Source organism: Alternaria burnsii, assembly GCF_013036055.1.
Source record: "Alternaria burnsii strain CBS107.38 chromosome Unknown 705, whole genome shotgun sequence".
NCBI classification, from domain to species: Eukaryota; Fungi; Ascomycota; class Dothideomycetes; order Pleosporales; family Pleosporaceae; genus Alternaria; species Alternaria burnsii.
This window is the reverse complement of record NW_024066107.1, coordinates 971,233-987,525: the sequence shown is the minus strand read 5'-3', so window position 1 is coordinate 987,525 and position 16,293 is coordinate 971,233. Positions and strand designations below refer to the sequence as shown.

The following is a 16,293-nucleotide window of genomic DNA, read 5'->3' as shown; positions in this document are numbered from 1 at the left end:
ACTGAAACCCAGGGTAGCACACTCAGAGAACAATGAGATTGTCAATTGGCAGACTGTCTAACGCGCCAGTATATACTGGGTTTCCTAGAGACGGCAAAATATTAAAGCTACCAGGCCGAGGACGGAGGTGAGCAATCGGGCCCGCATTTCGGCGCCAAGCATCCCGCCTGACATCAGCCCGCCTGAGCTTGGGCCATCGAAAAGTCCACGCCTTCGAGAGCCATCTATCGCGTTGCCATCGTACCGGAATTTGTCGTCGCTCAGTACCCCAGATCCATATACCCCTTTTGTTCACCATGATGTCCCTAAGGAACCTCGCCCGCAGCGCCCCGCGGTCTGCTACTCGTTTCTCCACCAAAGCCGTTCGCCCGCAATCGTCACTGCGACAGGCTTTCCAGCCAGCAGCATGGGCCGCTCCAATTCCTCGTCTCACAGCATCTTTCTCCATGTCGGCAGCAAGGAGAGAGGACTCTGGTAGTACGCATTGAGTAAATTACAGTTGCATGTATATAACTAACATGAATCAGCCAATGAGGAACTCGTCGCGAAGCTTCAGAGCGAGATCTCCATGGAAGAGGGCATGAAGGAGGACGAAGACCTTTCTCACAACATCAAGGAGTACCTTGAGAACAGTCCTTTTGAGGTAAGGTCTTGCGTCATTTTGGTTTTGCTGGCTCAATGCTGACAACTACAAGATTGAGGACAAGGCCGGCAACCAGGAAGTAGTCCTTACCCGCACATTCAACGACGAGAAGATCCGAATCACCTTCACCACCGCCGACCTCAACAGCAACCTGCCCGGTGAGGACATGGCCGACGACAGCGCCATGTACGACGACGCCGACATGGACGTACAGTCTGGTGGCGCCAACACCAAGGGTGCCATCAACCAGGGCAGGACACAAGATGGAAACCTTCGCGTAGCCCCCGAGGACCGCATTGCTCCCGCCGACCGTGAAGAGCTCGAGGACGACTATGAGAATGACGGCGAACAGCAGGGCTTCCCTGCTCACGCCAGCATCCGCATCGAGCGTCCCGGCAAGGGTGCTCTTGCCATTGAGGCTACCGCCCAGGACGGTGACTTCCTCATCGAGGACCTCTACTACTTCCCGTCCGCTGATCTAGCCGACCCCGCCACCGCTGAGAAGGACTGGTCAAGACGCGCTCTCTACACTGTATGTGGAAACCTTGCATATAATATACAACACTTCTAACTTGCAGCAGGGCCCTCCTTTCAACAACCTAGACGAGGACCTCCAGATCCTCCTTGAGAAGTACCTTGAGGAGCGTGGCATCAACACCCGCCTCGCACTGTTCATCCCCGACTACATTGACCACAAGGAGCAGAAGGAGTACATCAAGTGGCTCAACAACGTCAAGAACTTTGTCGCATAGGTGCATAATTTTCAAAAGCTCTCTTGTATGAACCTGTAACATACCTCAAACTTTGAGTGATCTGGGGGCGTTTGCAGGAGTGTAAAATAGTTGGTGAGATTTCTCTCCCTAAACCGTTCTCGGCCGTACGTAGTACCGTCTTGCAGGCAGTCTACAGAACGCGAGACCAACGAACAGAGTACTCAGTGCTTCAAGTTGATCATCTCGAAAGGTCCTTACCAGTTCAACGATTCCAGCCATGTAGCTGCACGCTACAAGAACCACGACCCAGATATTATCAAAATATTAAACAGACGCATAGCGCGCTTTTCCACTCCAACACTACAAGGACTTTCTTCCTGTTCTCTCGCTCATTGTACGATGTTGTTTGTCTTGCTCGATTTCAAAGCATCTTGCTGAGACAACAAAGACCTGCTTGTGGCGTGGCGTTTGCTATCATAGACAACAACAACAACAACAACAACAACAACAACAACAACAAAGCCGATCTTCGTCATCTGCGCGCGCCCACAACGTGATTGTTCGCTGAACGAAATTCTATACCAAGGTTTGTTCGTTGTCCACTGCCACTCTTTACGGATGTACTCAAGGATACGTTTTGAAACAACATTCCTTTACTCAATGACAGCCTGTATGCGCTGACCGAACCTCCGCCTTCAAAGCTCGAAGCTACAGTCTTCAGGCCAAGATTGATTAAAGGCTCTTCATCTTCATCCAAATATTGGTTTACACTAATCAGCGCACTGTATGGGTCGCAGATAGCAAAACCACAGGGCCTTGGCTTGTGGAATCTGGTCAGAAACATGATGCGCAAAGTTGTACCACGCAGCGTTGGTATTGACACAGATCGTGGTTTCTTACCGAATCTCCCCCCACCATATACATTTACAGGTGCACGACCTGAGCAGACAAGGTATGTTAAACATGAAAGTGAGTCAAATTATCAGCCAGAATGGTTGCATAATAGCTCACGTTTTATCCCGCCCAACCTTGACGTACGCCGGAAAAGCATACAAAACTCATGTTTGACAGGACAAAAACCTCCGACTTCACAACGACCAGCACAATTCTAGTGGGCTCCGAACTCACACCCTTCCAAATTCACACTAGCCTCCTTATATCGAAATCCTCCTACTTCCGCGCCGCACTCAATGGCCCGTTGGTATTCATAGAATCAGAAACCAACAGTACAACACTTGACGATGTCTCTGTTGAGCACTTCCAAATCCTCGTCACCTGGCTCTACACCTCCATTCTGTCCACTCCTTTCAAAGACGAAAAGCCAGCATACTATACTCTCCTCCATGTCTACGCTCTGGCCGATCGACTAGCTCTAGAAGGCGCCAGGAATGCTGTCGTGGACGCGATTAGCGATCTAGCTGATGAGACGAATAGTGTCCTGACACCTTCTGATACTCGTATTCTGTACGAAGAAATTCGTGATTCGTCACCCTTACGCACCCTCGTTCTCGATCTCTTCGCTTTCAAGAAAACGGATCGATTGATAGACTCGCACGGGGATTGGTGGCACGAGGATTTTCTTCGCGATCTGACTGTGCATTTGAAGAGGCCATGTGCGCAGGCTATGCAGAGGCATCGGTTGCGGATGTGGTGTCCGGTATCGTGGCATACTACTCGTGCTTGCGACTGTTGTGGCATCGTGCTGCCACCTAGGTTTGGGGCGGTGGCTTGTGAAGACTGTTGTGTTGCGTTTTGTACACGGTGTGTGGAGGGCAGTGTTGCAATGGCAAGGTGGGAGGATGGGAGAGGGAGACTCGAGGTTTTAGAGGAGCAGGAAGATGTTGCAGGTGGTGTAACCGGGGAGGTAAAGAAATGGGACGCATGTAAGCCATGGAGGGGAGCAAGGTGTGCGCTTTATCATGAGCATGCTGAGACAGAGAGTTGTGCAGATGTCTTTCTGGGGAGATGAGGAATTGTGACGGAAGGGTTCTTATTAGAAATTATTATGGCGTAGTATCGCATTTCTTTGATCGGATATGCTCCGTGGCACCTGCCCCCTGAATTTTACATGCCAAAGATGTGCATGAACATGAACTTTTCCAACTCCAGAGAAGTCCGGACTGTAAACGGTCTGCATCTTTCTCTGAACGGCCTTTGAATGTTCATAACAGAAGGCACTCTACTTGCCACCTTGATTGAGCCGTGTCGATCGACGCCGAGTCGTCGTCCCAGCGCTCTCCATGTAGCTGCCAGCCTGCACAGTTCCTGTCCTAGGAGAGGGCTTGATTGATGCGGCCGTTGGCTTCCTAATACCTTTCTTGACTTTCTGTGCGACGCCTCGTGTTGTATGTTTCCGCTCGGGTTCATCGACATCGCCTTGCTCGAACATCTCATCGACAGGCTTTTTTGCAATCGTCTTTGGTCTTGACATCTAAGGTTGCCATTAGTTATTGTGCTGTATAACGGGACAAGAACCACAGATCTCGGCCCGTCCACTTATACTTACCGGTCTCCCCACATCCCATTCAGATATATCTGAAGGACATTCTGATAGTTCTGAGGGTGAAGCAAAGTCTCGTAGACCCGCTGCGATGGTTTTCGAAGGTGTCGCAGGGCTGGCATCCTCCATCTTACCGATAGTATGCTTTGTATCAGTGCGGTCACGAAGCAGCTCATCACGCTGCATTGCAACTACCTGCCTGTGTTTAACATTTGTTGCGGATAGAAGACTGGTGGTCTCGTCCCCCAGCATATGTAATGCGGACTCTTCGCGTTCTACAGTCCCGCCGTCTGCTTCATCATCGCTCAAGCACATCGGAGGTAAAGGTGTGGGAGCTCGGGCTGCAGGATCATAGCAATCAAATTCCTGATACTCTGAGCTAGTCAGTCACGAAGATAGCCGTAGTCTGGCCCTGAATTAACCCACTTCCAGTTTCGTCAGTGAAGCCCTCCGAATCCCACTTGTACGTCCCATCGTAGAACTTGCGCGAGTACTCAGTGAGAGCTACATCCGCTGGGAGATGAGTGCGATATGTCGCGGAACCGACCATGCTGCCTTAGAGATATTGTGTGAGGCTGAATTGAATAAGTTGTGAGAGTAGCACTGCGCGATAGTCGTGTGTCTTGAGGAATCATCAATTGTATTGTGAGTCTGCACGTGAGGTAACAGCAAATGTTGATAATGTAGTGTGCGAGCTGATATACGCGAGCGTGACGTAGAATAATCTCAGAAAGTAAGAGTGGTTGTGAAAGAGGTAGGAGCTGCCCTTACTACTTCAGGTAAAACAAACACAGTTGTGCACTACTGAGACAGGCCCACTAAGACATTCTACTACCTAAGTACGAAGGCCAATAGGAAGATGCTACCTGTTCGAACCATCCCATCAATTGACCGATATGTTTTGCATGTACATGATGAACGCGCAAGAATCGCCGTCATCGAATTTGTCGTCGAACATAATTCCAGGCACAAGAGACAAAAGGTAGGAAAGACTTGACTGAAGTAATGGTTCTATGTTCTTGAGAACGACTATACGTCGTATGAGGACAACGCCTGTTGAAGTCATGCACACACTAACACGACCCGACTTTACATCCTGCCTAGCGAAGTGGCTATCGCAACGTCCGCTAAGGGTATCGTACAGATAACAAAAGGAATACTGAAGAATCGAACATGAAATAAAGAACCGTGCCAGAGTTCCGATGCCAACAATAAGGAGAAAAGTTTATATGCGGCTGTAGTGGCTTGATCCCTTCGGCGGACGGGGTCGGAGAATTCGAAGTGGTCTCTTCTCTCGGTCAAGTCCTGTATACTACATAGCACTAGCCTGGCCGGCGTGAGTAGACATGTTAGTCAGCGTCTTAGCCATAGATTCTCGAGCTGCCTTCTCCTGTTCCATTTGCGCACGATCAGCCTTAGTAACGCGAGGCTTGCGGACAGTAGAACCACCACGAGAGCCAGGACCTCCGCCACGTCCTCTGCCGCGACCTGAAGCCTCTCCTCGTACAGTGCCGCCACGACCGCGTCCTCGTCCGCGTCTAACGGTGCCGTCGGCCCTACTTGGTGTTAGCTTAATTCGATCTGGAGACATGATAGTTATGCACCTCTCTACAGTTGGCTTCTCCTCGGTCACGAGTGGGCCGCTGTAAACAAAAAAACCGTCTTTCGCCATGAGAGCTTGCTGTTCCCAGGCCAGCTCTGTGTCATCGATGAAGTCATCCTCCTTGTCATAATCTTCTTGTTTGCGCTTGCGTCGCTTCTTGCCTCCGTTCTCCTTGGCCGATGTCTCGTCATCCATGCCGCCCATTTCGACATTACTCTCGTTCTCGGACAAATCGACAGACTGATCGTCATTTGAGCCACCGCCTGCAGCTCGCTCAAGTGCGGTACCTGCCGCTGCAATCTGGCGCTGACGCTCTTTGCGAGCAGCGATGCGAGGATGCAGGGCAGCGAAACCGTACTTTTTCTCGACTTCCTGTGCGAAGTTGATTGTAACATTTTCCTTTCCCTTCAGATCAAATGTCAGGTAGATGTTGGTGCCTTGTGTCTCGGATGCACCATTGGCGTTTGCAACTGGGCCAAACGGCGTTCCCGACAAGAGGCCACTTCCAGTAGGCAACGGTGGCGGGGCTTCTTTTTGGCGAGCTGCTTTAGTAGGTGGGGTTGGCGCATTCGATTGCGAGGGTGTACCCGAGTTTGTCGAATTTTCCTTTGCCATGGGAACTGATGTTGGCTTGCTGGGCTCGGTGTCAATGTCCATAGGAGTCGGTCCCGATGAGGCAGTGGGGTACGGTTGAGCTTGAGTTTGGAGGGGTGCCTGTGGCTGCTGCTGCTGTTGTTGTTGAAGCTGAGGTGAGTAGTCTTGAGAAGGAAGGACCGAGGCTGGTCGCGTGGAGAAGGCGGCAGGTGACACGGGTGCTGATGTGATGGATGCCTGTTGCTGGAGTTTGGGAGGATGCGAATAGAATGAATTACTGGCAGACGGCGGGTCGATAAGACTTGTGATGGAAGGTGAGGCACTAGCACGGTGGTTGATCGGGGGTGAAACGGGCGGCGGCGGTGCACTTGCTGGAGGTTGTGGTTTTGACTCAAAGGTGTCGCCTCGAATTGGATCATATCGTTGGCCTGAACTAGATGGCCGCGGTGTTGAGGGCGCGACGCTGATGTGTGAAAGGTTTGGGTTACTATGAAGGGTGGGTTCGGGATTGCTCAAGACGCGAGCAGGCTGTGAGACAACAGGCGGCTGCTCGGTATGCAAGACAGCGACGGGCTCACTGGGTGCAACTTGAGGTGTAGGCGACTGCTGCACAGACGGTTTCTCGTCCACGGCTTGTGCGACTGGCTGTGCCTGTGCCTCCAGCGATGCCTTGGTCCTCCTCTTGCGTTGAGCGGGTGCAGCATTTGGGTCCTTGGGCTCCGACTTGCGGGGCTTTCGTGTCTTCTTCTCTGGCTCAGGTGCACTGGGATCTTTTGCTTTTGGTTTGGGACCTGGCTTCTTACGAGGAAGGCCGCTCGCAGTAAGACCGCGTGGAGCTGGTGATGCAGTTGCAGGGGTTGGTGTGCTAGTTCCAACACCAACACCACCTGCAGGAGTGCGGATAGTCGATGTCGGAGTGCCCTGCTCAGGCGAGTGCGGGGGCGAGCTTAGACTGCCCGGCGAAGATGCATCGTCTACGTCCATGGCGCAGAACACTAAATCGATGCGGTCCCTCGAAAGATGGCAGAATGCTTCTAGCGCGTGTGGACGGCAAATTAAATAGACAACAGAATGTTCGATTTGAGCGGCGAATGGGCGCAGGTAGATTCAGGGCTCTGGTGCTGGCCGAACGGGTTTGCAGATTCAACACCAGAAAAAGTGTGGATAGCAGACTACTGCAATGGCTTGCGAGAACACCAAAGTCGAGTTGCAGCCGAGAGCCGGACCGGGAGATGTCTAAAGAGCGTCTGATGCACGGCAAGGAACACCAAGTTTCGATGTCTAACGAGATCTTGATGACAACCGCCTCCGCAAGAGCTGTATCGATGGAAAGGTAGTTGCAGCGTTAGAAAATTGTACAGAAAAGAGAGAGGACAATAGAGGAAGAGAAAGTGCGAAGGAAGTCTCCAGACCTTCTCGGGGGGGTTCAGGGCTTCAAGTAGGCATTCGAGCGATTTGGGACAGCAGCGGGCCAAAGCTTGGGTTACGACGAGCCCTAGAACAGAAAAACAGTTTACGCCAGAGCAGTGGACGAGTCCGGGGCGCTGCGCACTGTGAATGAACCCTGGGTCTATGCCGGCTGCTGTGTTAGGTCTTAGGCGTATCAAACATGACATGTTGACGTTTTCACCAACGTTCCCCTTCGTCATATGCTTGCCGGGACAGCCCCTTTGTAGCTATCCAGCTCAAGGATATTGCGATGACCAATTACTTTGCTCTCTAGTAATAGTCACGAACAAACAGGTGATCCATCTCTTCCATTGCACCATAAACATGCGACATACAAAGAGGCGCATTAGCCGCTGCCTGACGTTGATTGCCGTGCATACATGCGAATGGCCGCAAACACCACATACAGCCGTCGTAAAAGTCACCCGGTACTGGCGAACTACTAACGGGCCAGCATTTGCAGCTTGTATCACCGTTTATCGTGAATTATTCTATAGATAGTTGTCTGGTGGTTCGCAGCTTGCATGTGGCCTAAGCGTCTTGGCGCTCCGATCTCTTACAGGGGTCTCTGATTGGGCCGGAATTCAGGCACGCTCCACATGTGCACCAATCTAGCCTGGTTGCGATACCCGCGCACTTCATCATCGCCATGTCAAGTTATGGAAGAATCATGCTTTTGTAACTTTGATAACAGCTCGAGGTATACAGAACCATCCACCATTCGTGAACAGCGTGCGGAAACTCATAGCCCAGATCCAGTCCTCTCTAACTAGCACAGAAAACAACTCCAAAAACACCGACACATCGTAAAACGCCGATCCAGAATGCGAGAAGGGTATGAATACAGCTGGTTAGGGCAGGTCATCACGCCTTGCTCTTCTTCTTCTTCTTCTTCTCACCATCCTCCTCGTCACCGGCCTTTCGCTTCTTCTCCTTCTTGGACTTCTTGTCAGAAACCTCGTCATCGCCTGACTTCTTGGACTTCTTCTTGTCCTTCTTCTCCTTGCGTACAGCCTGCTCAGTAGCAGCGGCAGTGACGCCATCGGCCATCTCAACATCCTCAGTGGCGGTCGCAGTGGGGTCCTCGACACCAATGTCAGTCAGGACCGAGTTCATGGCAGCCTGCATGACCGCCGCGTTCTTCGCAGGAGGAGCACCAGATGCGTAGAACTCAATGCGCTCGTCGACCTGACGCTTGAGGGCCTCACCGAACTTCGATGTTGGTGTGTCGGAGAAGTTGTCAATCCTGGAGGCAATGGAGCACTTGTTGGCAAGGAAACGCGAGATTCTTCCCTTTGACTTCTGGCCAGTGCGGCCGATGAATGAACTGTGGTAGATAAGACCATACTTGGGAGTGTTTCCCTTGGTCTTGAGGGCTCGGAAGAGCGCCTTCTCGGCACCGAGAATCTGGACGGTACTGGCAGGGTATTTGGAAAGGTTGGTCAAAGAACCAGCCTTAGAGATAAGGCGCGCACCAACGGTGTCACCGATCAAAGCAGCCAGGTTAGGAGCGACTTGGTTCATGCGGCTTCCGAGGTAGTTGCTGAGCTGCTTGCGGTACGCAGCCAGGGAAGCGGTCCTCTTTGCGAAAGCCATGACAATCTCCATGTCTGCTGCAGAAAGATCACGACCCATAGAGGTCCTCGCAGCGTTGATGATTGCTTGCGCAATGCTCTCGTCGTCATCAACGACAGCAGCGAGCTCGTGAAGATCCTCGTCGCTCAGACGCGACTTGTCACCAATCTGCAAGACCACCTTGGCGTATTGTTCATTGCTGTTGACGATTTTGGCGAGCTCGGGAAAGTGCCAGCCTAAAGAACACCAAGTCAGCAGCTGTTCCAAGTCTCCAGAAATGGAGGGAAAATACCATAGTTCTCGCGAAGCCTCATGCAAAAGGTGTTCAGGTCCTTGTCGATCTGATCGAGCGTCGCGATGGCCTGGATGATGTGGTTGTCCTGCTTCTGGACGCTGGAATAGATGTTAGTGTCCGATTGCCATGCAACTCGTGCGCGAAGCTTACCTGAACTTAACCTTGCCGCGAGAGTAGGCGTGTCCAAGACCAAGAATGGAGCGGTCGATATCGCCGGGTTGGAGCTGCTTGATGAGCTTGCCGCTGTGCTGGCGAAGACCGCGAAGCAGATCAGAGACGACTTCGGAGGTGACGGCAGTCTCGCACGCGAGATTGGGGAAAGCAGCCTTGATGCTACCCGCCAAGTTGCTCTCGCTTACACCAAGCGTGATGGTCTTCTTCTTTCCAGCTTTGGGGAGGTTGGTCTCGAGCGTGGCCCTTAGGAAATCAGACATGATACCTTCCGAGACATCGTTGATCTCGGAGAGGGCATCTTGGGTGCCCTGGAACGGCGCAAGGCCGACGAGCTCGACGGTCTTTCCAAATTTGTCGAGATCTTGCACAGCCTTCTGCACTTCCGCGAGACGGCTGCCAATGGTGTCGGGTTGGAGGACGACCTTGAAGACGGCATAGCCGACAGGGCTCTCGTGTAGCAGGTAGTCTACACTCATCGTGGCGTTAGTTGTTGGCGCGCAAGTATTGCGGATTTCGGCGCGACGAGCTGAGTCGTTATTTGGTGTGTGCGCTGGAAATTCCGCAGTCGGGATGGAGGTGTGAACGGTCGCAAGTTCGTGGTGTGGAAAGCTTCGAACTTTTTCAGGGCCCGAGCTTCCGCGCTAAGTAGGCCCGCTTAGAATTCAGTGCTTGAGAAGAGGGACGCGCCAGGCAACGCGGAAACAGCATCTTGCCCCGCCATACATCATTTGCTTGGTTACTGCACTGTTCGATACCCGTATAGATTCTCTTCAGCATGTCGGCCGCACAACTTCTCAATCCCAAAGCCGAGTCGAGGGTACGCCGCTTCTTCGCAGCGCAGAGGCACTGCTAACAATGCACAGAGGCGCGGGGAGGCTCTCCGTGTGAACATCTCGGCCGGTGAGGGTCTGCAGCAGGTATGGAATGCTTCAGGGAGGAGAAAGAGACTGTCTGACTTTGGTGATAGGTTCTTGCCTCAAATCTGGGACCCCGCGGTACACTTAAGATGTAAGGAACAACAAACCATCTTGTGAACAAGAAGCTAATAGCATATAGGCTAGTAGATGGCGCAGGAGGAGTACGAACACTCAGAAAATACACATGACATGTTCTGACGAGGTCTCCAGATCAAGCTCACAAAAGATGGAAGCGTTCTGCTCAAGGAGATGGTATGTGCCTGCACCACAACATTATCTTCAAAGGCTAACTACATCACAGCAAATTCAAAACCCCACTGCCGTATGTTCTAGTACCTCTCCGTTCCTGATTCGCGACTCAAACAATGCAGGTCATGATTGCACGAGCAGCAACAGCGCAAGACGAAATCACAGGCGATGGAACAACATCAGTGGTACTGCTGGTTGGAGAACTACTGAAGCAGGCTGACCGCTACATCGCCGAAGGCCTCCATCCCCGAGTGATCGCAGATGGTTACGACATCGCGAAGACAGAGTCACTGAAGGTATAGACAACGGAAAGTTCGTTCGGTAAAGATTCGCTGACCATGTACAGTTCCTTGACGAGTTCAAGCTCACAAAGGAAGTCGACCGCGAGCTCCTCCTCTCTGTCGCACGAACCTCGCTATCGACCAAGATCAACAGCTCGCTTGCCGAACAATTGACCCCCGATATTGTCGATGCCGTCCTTGCAATCTACCAAGCGCCCGCGAAGCCAGATCTGCACATGGTTGAGATCATGACTATGCAACATCGTACCGCCGCCGACACACAGCTTATCCGAGGACTTGCTCTAGATCACGGCGCAAGGCATCCGGATATGGCTAAGAGGGTTGAGAACGCATACATCCTGACCCTCAACGTTAGTTTAGAGTACGAAAAGTCTGAAATTAACTCTGGTTTCTACTACTCGAGCGCCGAACAGAGGGAGAAGCTTGTTGAGAGCGAGCGCCGCTTCGTCGACGAGAAGTTGAGGAAGATCGTGGAGCTGAAGAAGGAGGTTTGCGGCGACGACCCTAAGAAAGGCTTCGTGATAATAAACCAGAAGGGTATCGACCCGCTCAGTCTGGATGTCCTTGTCAAGAACGGAATCTTCGCGCTGAGGAGAGCGAAGAGGAGGAACATGGAGCGTCTCCAGCTGGTGTGCGGTGGCACATCGCAAAACAGTGTAGACGACATGACACCAGATGTCCTCGGATACGCTGGTCTTGTTTACGAGCACCAGCTTGGCGAGGAGAAGTACACATTCATTGTAAGTGAACCCAGTAAAATGAACAGGGCACACACTCACAATAAACAGGAGGATGTCAAGGAGCCAAAGTCCGTCACTTTACTCATTAAGGGCCCAAACACACACACCATTGCTCAGATCAAGGACGCCGTTCGCGACGGTTTGAGGAGTGTGTACAACATGATCGTAGACGGAAGCGTCGTACCAGGTGGAGGTGCTTTCCAAGTCGCATGCGCAGCTCATCTCAACAGTGAGCAATTCAAGAAGACAGTCAAGGGTAAAGCGAAGTGGGGTGTATCGGCCTTCGCTGACGCACTGCTTGTCATTCCTAAGACACTTGCGGCGAACTCGGGTCATGATATCCAGGATTCGTGTAAGTATCGTTTTGCTGCTTTTCATCGTACTATACTTACCCAATAACAGTGGCTGCGCTGCAGGACGAGCACGCTGAGGGCAACGTCGTCGGTTTGAACCTTGCAACTGGAGAAGCGATGGACCCTACTCAAGAAGGTGTCTACGATTCGTTCCGAGTACTGCGCAACTGCATAGCATCCGCTACCGGTATCGCATCGAACTTGCTGTTGTGTGACGAGATGCTCAAAGCACGACAGATGGTGAGTAGATATACCTTTTCTAGAACAACTGAAGCTAACCGATACCTAGGGACGACAACCTGGACCTGGCGGCGAGGAGCAATGATAGTATCGCTTTATATCTGGAAGGCAAGACAGGCTACCGCAGCACCATCGCGTGAGCATCATTCTACCAATATAGAAGTACGAAAGTGTGCAGTACAAGTAGATGAAAGGTAGCGAACCCTACTTCGTGCCGGTGCTGCATGCCGACTCTGTCTAAATAGATTAAAATAATACGATCGCGTCACATGGCCAGCCTAGTCCCATCGGAGTGTTTGACATTCTCCTTGATACTTTGGTCGTAGGAACTTGGGGTTCAATTTTATCGGCTGTCAAACACATGTGTAGACAGACTTCGTGGTTGAAACGCAATCTGCACAGCTGAAACATATGCAGAGATGTCCAATGCTGGACCCCTTTTTGGCCAGGGTAATTTAAGCTTAAATTTAGCGTTCGGCTAGGACGGATGCTGTTCTGGTGCGGGGGCGTGGCCTCGCGTGCGGGAGCGCAGAGCATCTTAAAGGTAGAAGATGCCATGTGGAAAGTGACAGCAACGTGTATATGTCCTGTAAAGAATGTCATTCCGTGTTTGTTTCAAATGCTTACATCTCAATTGTTTCTTTCGCGAAATTATAAAGCAAAAGATCTGCTACGGACCCATCGAGAGATCTCCAGGGCGTGCATACGCTAGCTACTGTGTCGAGAGCCAAGACTGTTGGAAACAAGACAAGCCACCTGCCAGTCGCTCACTTCCTGTTGGCTCGAGTTCCTGTTCCTTTCACTACATTCGCGCTCAGATGGCAGCGACAACATAGCGACGCGATACACTCCTTCCACGCTTCCATTCCTCATTCGGCGACGAAGCGCTCGCGATACCCGCCTTTCGATTCTCCTGCGCTCCCTTCACCATGTTTCGATATCGACGTTACCGCGCCTTCCTTGTCTTTGCTGTTATTGCTGTACTAGCGCTATACAAATTTGGGGGTTCAAGCGCGGCGGCATGGAGAGAAGCTGCATCGAACGCAGTTGGCTCAGCTGGCCTGAAAAGCGATGCTGAGAAGGTTCCACAGGAGGACACTCCTCCGCGTCCCGCTGTGGCACATGAGACGAGAAGTCTGGTGCTAGATGTACCCGCAGCTAGTACTCCGCAATCACTTCAGACGCCGCCTCCTGTGAAGACACCGGCTTCTTCGTCAACATTGAGCCCTGCTGTCACCGAGCAGCAACAGAAGCCCTCTATCCCTACACCCATTCGACCACAACCACATGGCCAGCCCGCCATTGCGGACAACGCATTAGAACCATCATCAATTATTGATGCGATTCACTGGACGAAACTTCCCGAACACTTTCCCGTTGCCTCCGAATCGCTCATCAAGCTGCCGTCTGGCACCCCGAAATCCATACCTAAGATTCAAGCCAAGTTCAAGCCGGAAGATGCGACAGCAAAGGCCGAAAGGATTGCAAAACTGGACAAGATCAGAAGTGTAGCAAAGAAGTCTTGGGAAGGATACAAGGCAAATGCCTGGTTACACGACGAGCTGCGGCCACAGTCTGGTACTTTCCGAGATCCCTTTGCCCACTGGGGTGCAACGTTGGTAGACGCCCTTGACACTCTGTGGATAATGGGCCTCAAGGACGAGTTCGAAGAGGCTGTAAAGGCAGTGGACAGGATCGATTTCACCACGACCCCGCGCGCGGATATCCCCTTGTTCGAAACAACTATTCGCTATCTTGGTGGGCTGCTGGCTGCCTACGATTTGAGCGACAAGAAGTATAAGAATCTGCTAGGAAAGGCGGTAGAGCTCGGCGAAATTCTTATAAGCGCATTTGACACACCCAACCGGATGCCTGAGACGTATTATTACTGGAGGCCTGATTTCGCGTCTCAACAGCACCGTGCTAGCGCACATGTTGTTCTGGCCGAGATAGGGTCACTTTCTATGGAATTCACTCGACTCGCGCAGCTCACAGGAGAACACAAATACTACGATGCCATTGCACGCATCACGGACAACCTGGAGGAGTTTCAGGGGAAGACTCAACTCCCTGGAATGTGGCCAACATATCTGGATGCTTCCGGATGCGGAAGACAGTATATCGATATGCCTCCCCAGGCGCCTCTCAAAGCTCCAGCAGGTTATCTTGACGACCTGTCGTCAACTGTTGCTGAGCCTGCTACACCCTCCCCTACCGAGATGCTTTCCCCAGAGGGCAAGAAATACGTACCATTAGACTTGCCGGACCCTGTCGTGCTTGCGCAAGATGATGTGCCGGCTGACACAGCTGCCAAGGAAGACTCCGTGGTTCCCGGTACCGCTGGAAAGGCAAAGATTAAGGATTGGGACGGTAGTGCAGTGGAAAAGCGACAGCTCGATATCGATGAGTCTGAACCACCGAAAGCAGTGCTGGATGCTCAGGTCGCCTCTTCGACTTCGTCCGCCTCTTACGCTAAGCCGACGCCCCCAGAGTGCATACCCCAAGGTTTTGTATCAAGCTCCAGCTACGGACGCGAAGAGTTCACGCTAGGCGGTATGTCGGATTCTACGTACGAATATCTGCCCAAGCAGTACTTGCTTCTTGGTGGCCAGATTGAGAAGTACCGGACCATGTACGAACAGTCGATGGATGTTGTCAAGAAACATCTGATTTTTCGACCAATGCTACCAAAGGGGGAAGACATTCTCTTTTCTGGCAAGCTGAACGTCCCATCCAATATCGATGCTACCAAAGCGGGTGACCTAACTGCTGAAAACGCACATCTCACCTGTTTTGCTGGTGGTATGTTCGGCATGGGCGCAAAGCTATTCGACCGCCCTGAGGATCTTGAGATCGCAAAGAAGCTTACAGAGGGCTGCGTCTGGAGTTACAGCATGACTCCGACCGGCATCATGCCGGAATCGTTTGAGGTTGCTCCATGTGAAGACAGGAAAGACTGTACATGGAACCAAACAGCGTACTGGGAGTACATCGATCCACGATATGAGTCCCGAATGGAAACCTACAAGGAGCAGCGTAAAGTGTACGAGTCGCAGATTGCGTCCGCTTCATCATGGTATGAGGCAGAACTTGCTGCGATGACCGCACCGCCTACCCCTGTTGTAGTTGCTGCGGTTGAGGCCCAGGCCACGTCTTCATTGGTCTACGCAGATACGCTGGATAAGCGTCAGATTATCGAACACGTAGACGACGTAGAGATTGCACACATGTCATCCGGGATCGCCTCTGCATCTGCGAGCGCTTCGCAGGACCACGAGTCGGTCATGGGCGGCGAGTCCGAGGAGGGCGAGGGGCCACCCACCAAAGTTCAACCTGATTCGAACATTGCGGAGCTTGCGCCGCAGGCTAGTCTTACGCTGCCCAACTTCCCATACGTCTATTCGCCACAGCCAGTCATGAACCACGAAGATTATGTGCAGAACAGAATTCAAGAGGATCGTCTGCCGCCGGGTGTCACAAGGATTGGGGCCAAGAACTACATTCTCCGGTGAGTCACTTACTATCTCGACAAGGTTTATCCAGTCCCTGACATCTGAACAGCCCCGAAGCCATAGAGTCCGTCTGGTACATGTACCGCATAACTGGCGATTCACACTGGCGCGACGCAGGATGGCGTATGTTCCTCGCCATCGACCAACATACAGCCACTGAATTTGGTAACTCGGCCATCGACGACGTTACCAGACTGACGCCGGAGCTCAACGATGAGATGGAGAGTTTTTGGCTAGCGGAGACGCTGAAGTACTTCTACTTGTTGTTTGCCGAAGAGGATCTGATCAGCTTGGATGATTGGGTATTGAATACTGAGGCACATCCTTTCAAGCGGCCGACATAGATGACTTCAGTGAGCTTGAATTTCTGCTCAGGTTGTTGCATGGAGTTTTGGCGTATTGGTGTATGGTATACCGACTGCATTGGATAGTCG

General features: G+C 51.9%; 6 protein-coding genes across 6 annotated transcripts; 4 read left to right on the top strand and 2 right to left on the bottom strand.

Moving 5' to 3' along the window:
• Nucleotides 1-296: 296 nt before the first annotated feature.
• Nucleotides 297-1,395, top strand: GT037_000365 (mitochondrial glycoprotein; the record flags this gene model as incomplete). Its single annotated transcript, XM_038925412.1, has 4 exons — nt 297-477; nt 528-643; nt 696-1,175; nt 1,225-1,395. The coding sequence occupies 4 exons, from the start codon at nt 297-299 to the stop codon at nt 1,393-1,395; spliced, it is 948 nt and encodes a 315-aa protein (XP_038791268.1).
• Nucleotides 1,396-2,198: 803 nt separating this feature from the next.
• GT037_000364 (uncharacterized protein) lies at nt 2,199-3,325 on the top strand (the record flags this gene model as incomplete). The annotated part of the gene is made up of 2 exons (XM_038925411.1): nt 2,199-2,308; nt 2,428-3,325. 2 exons carry the CDS (start codon nt 2,199-2,201, stop codon nt 3,323-3,325), a joined length of 1,008 nt encoding a protein of 335 aa, XP_038791267.1.
• A 210-nt stretch (nt 3,326-3,535) lies between these two features.
• Nucleotides 3,536-7,037, bottom strand: GT037_000363 (hpc2-domain-containing protein; the record flags this gene model as incomplete). Its single annotated transcript, XM_038925410.1, has 5 exons — nt 3,536-3,787; nt 3,863-4,230; nt 4,283-4,407; nt 5,170-5,412; nt 5,461-7,037. 5 exons carry the CDS (start codon nt 7,035-7,037, stop codon nt 3,536-3,538), a joined length of 2,565 nt encoding a protein of 854 aa, XP_038791266.1.
• A 1,329-nt stretch (nt 7,038-8,366) lies between these two features.
• Nucleotides 8,367-10,022, bottom strand: GT037_000362 (nucleolar protein 5a; the record flags this gene model as incomplete). The annotated part of the gene is made up of 3 exons (XM_038925409.1): nt 8,367-9,313; nt 9,370-9,470; nt 9,523-10,022. The coding sequence occupies 3 exons, from the start codon at nt 10,020-10,022 to the stop codon at nt 8,367-8,369; spliced, it is 1,548 nt and encodes a 515-aa protein (XP_038791265.1).
• Nucleotides 10,023-10,321: 299 nt separating this feature from the next.
• On the top strand, nt 10,322-12,432 carry GT037_000361 (t-complex protein 1 subunit zeta; the record flags this gene model as incomplete). Its single annotated transcript, XM_038925408.1, has 11 exons — nt 10,322-10,363; nt 10,410-10,463; nt 10,514-10,554; nt 10,603-10,624; nt 10,674-10,715; nt 10,765-10,785; nt 10,835-11,008; nt 11,059-11,754; nt 11,803-12,106; nt 12,157-12,347; nt 12,397-12,432. The coding sequence occupies 11 exons, from the start codon at nt 10,322-10,324 to the stop codon at nt 12,430-12,432; spliced, it is 1,623 nt and encodes a 540-aa protein (XP_038791264.1).
• An 844-nt stretch (nt 12,433-13,276) lies between these two features.
• Nucleotides 13,277-16,203, top strand: GT037_000360 (glycoside hydrolase family 47 protein; the record flags this gene model as incomplete). The annotated part of the gene is made up of 2 exons (XM_038925407.1): nt 13,277-15,855; nt 15,909-16,203. The coding sequence occupies 2 exons, from the start codon at nt 13,277-13,279 to the stop codon at nt 16,201-16,203; spliced, it is 2,874 nt and encodes a 957-aa protein (XP_038791263.1).
• Between the last annotated feature and the right edge of the window lie 90 nt (nt 16,204-16,293).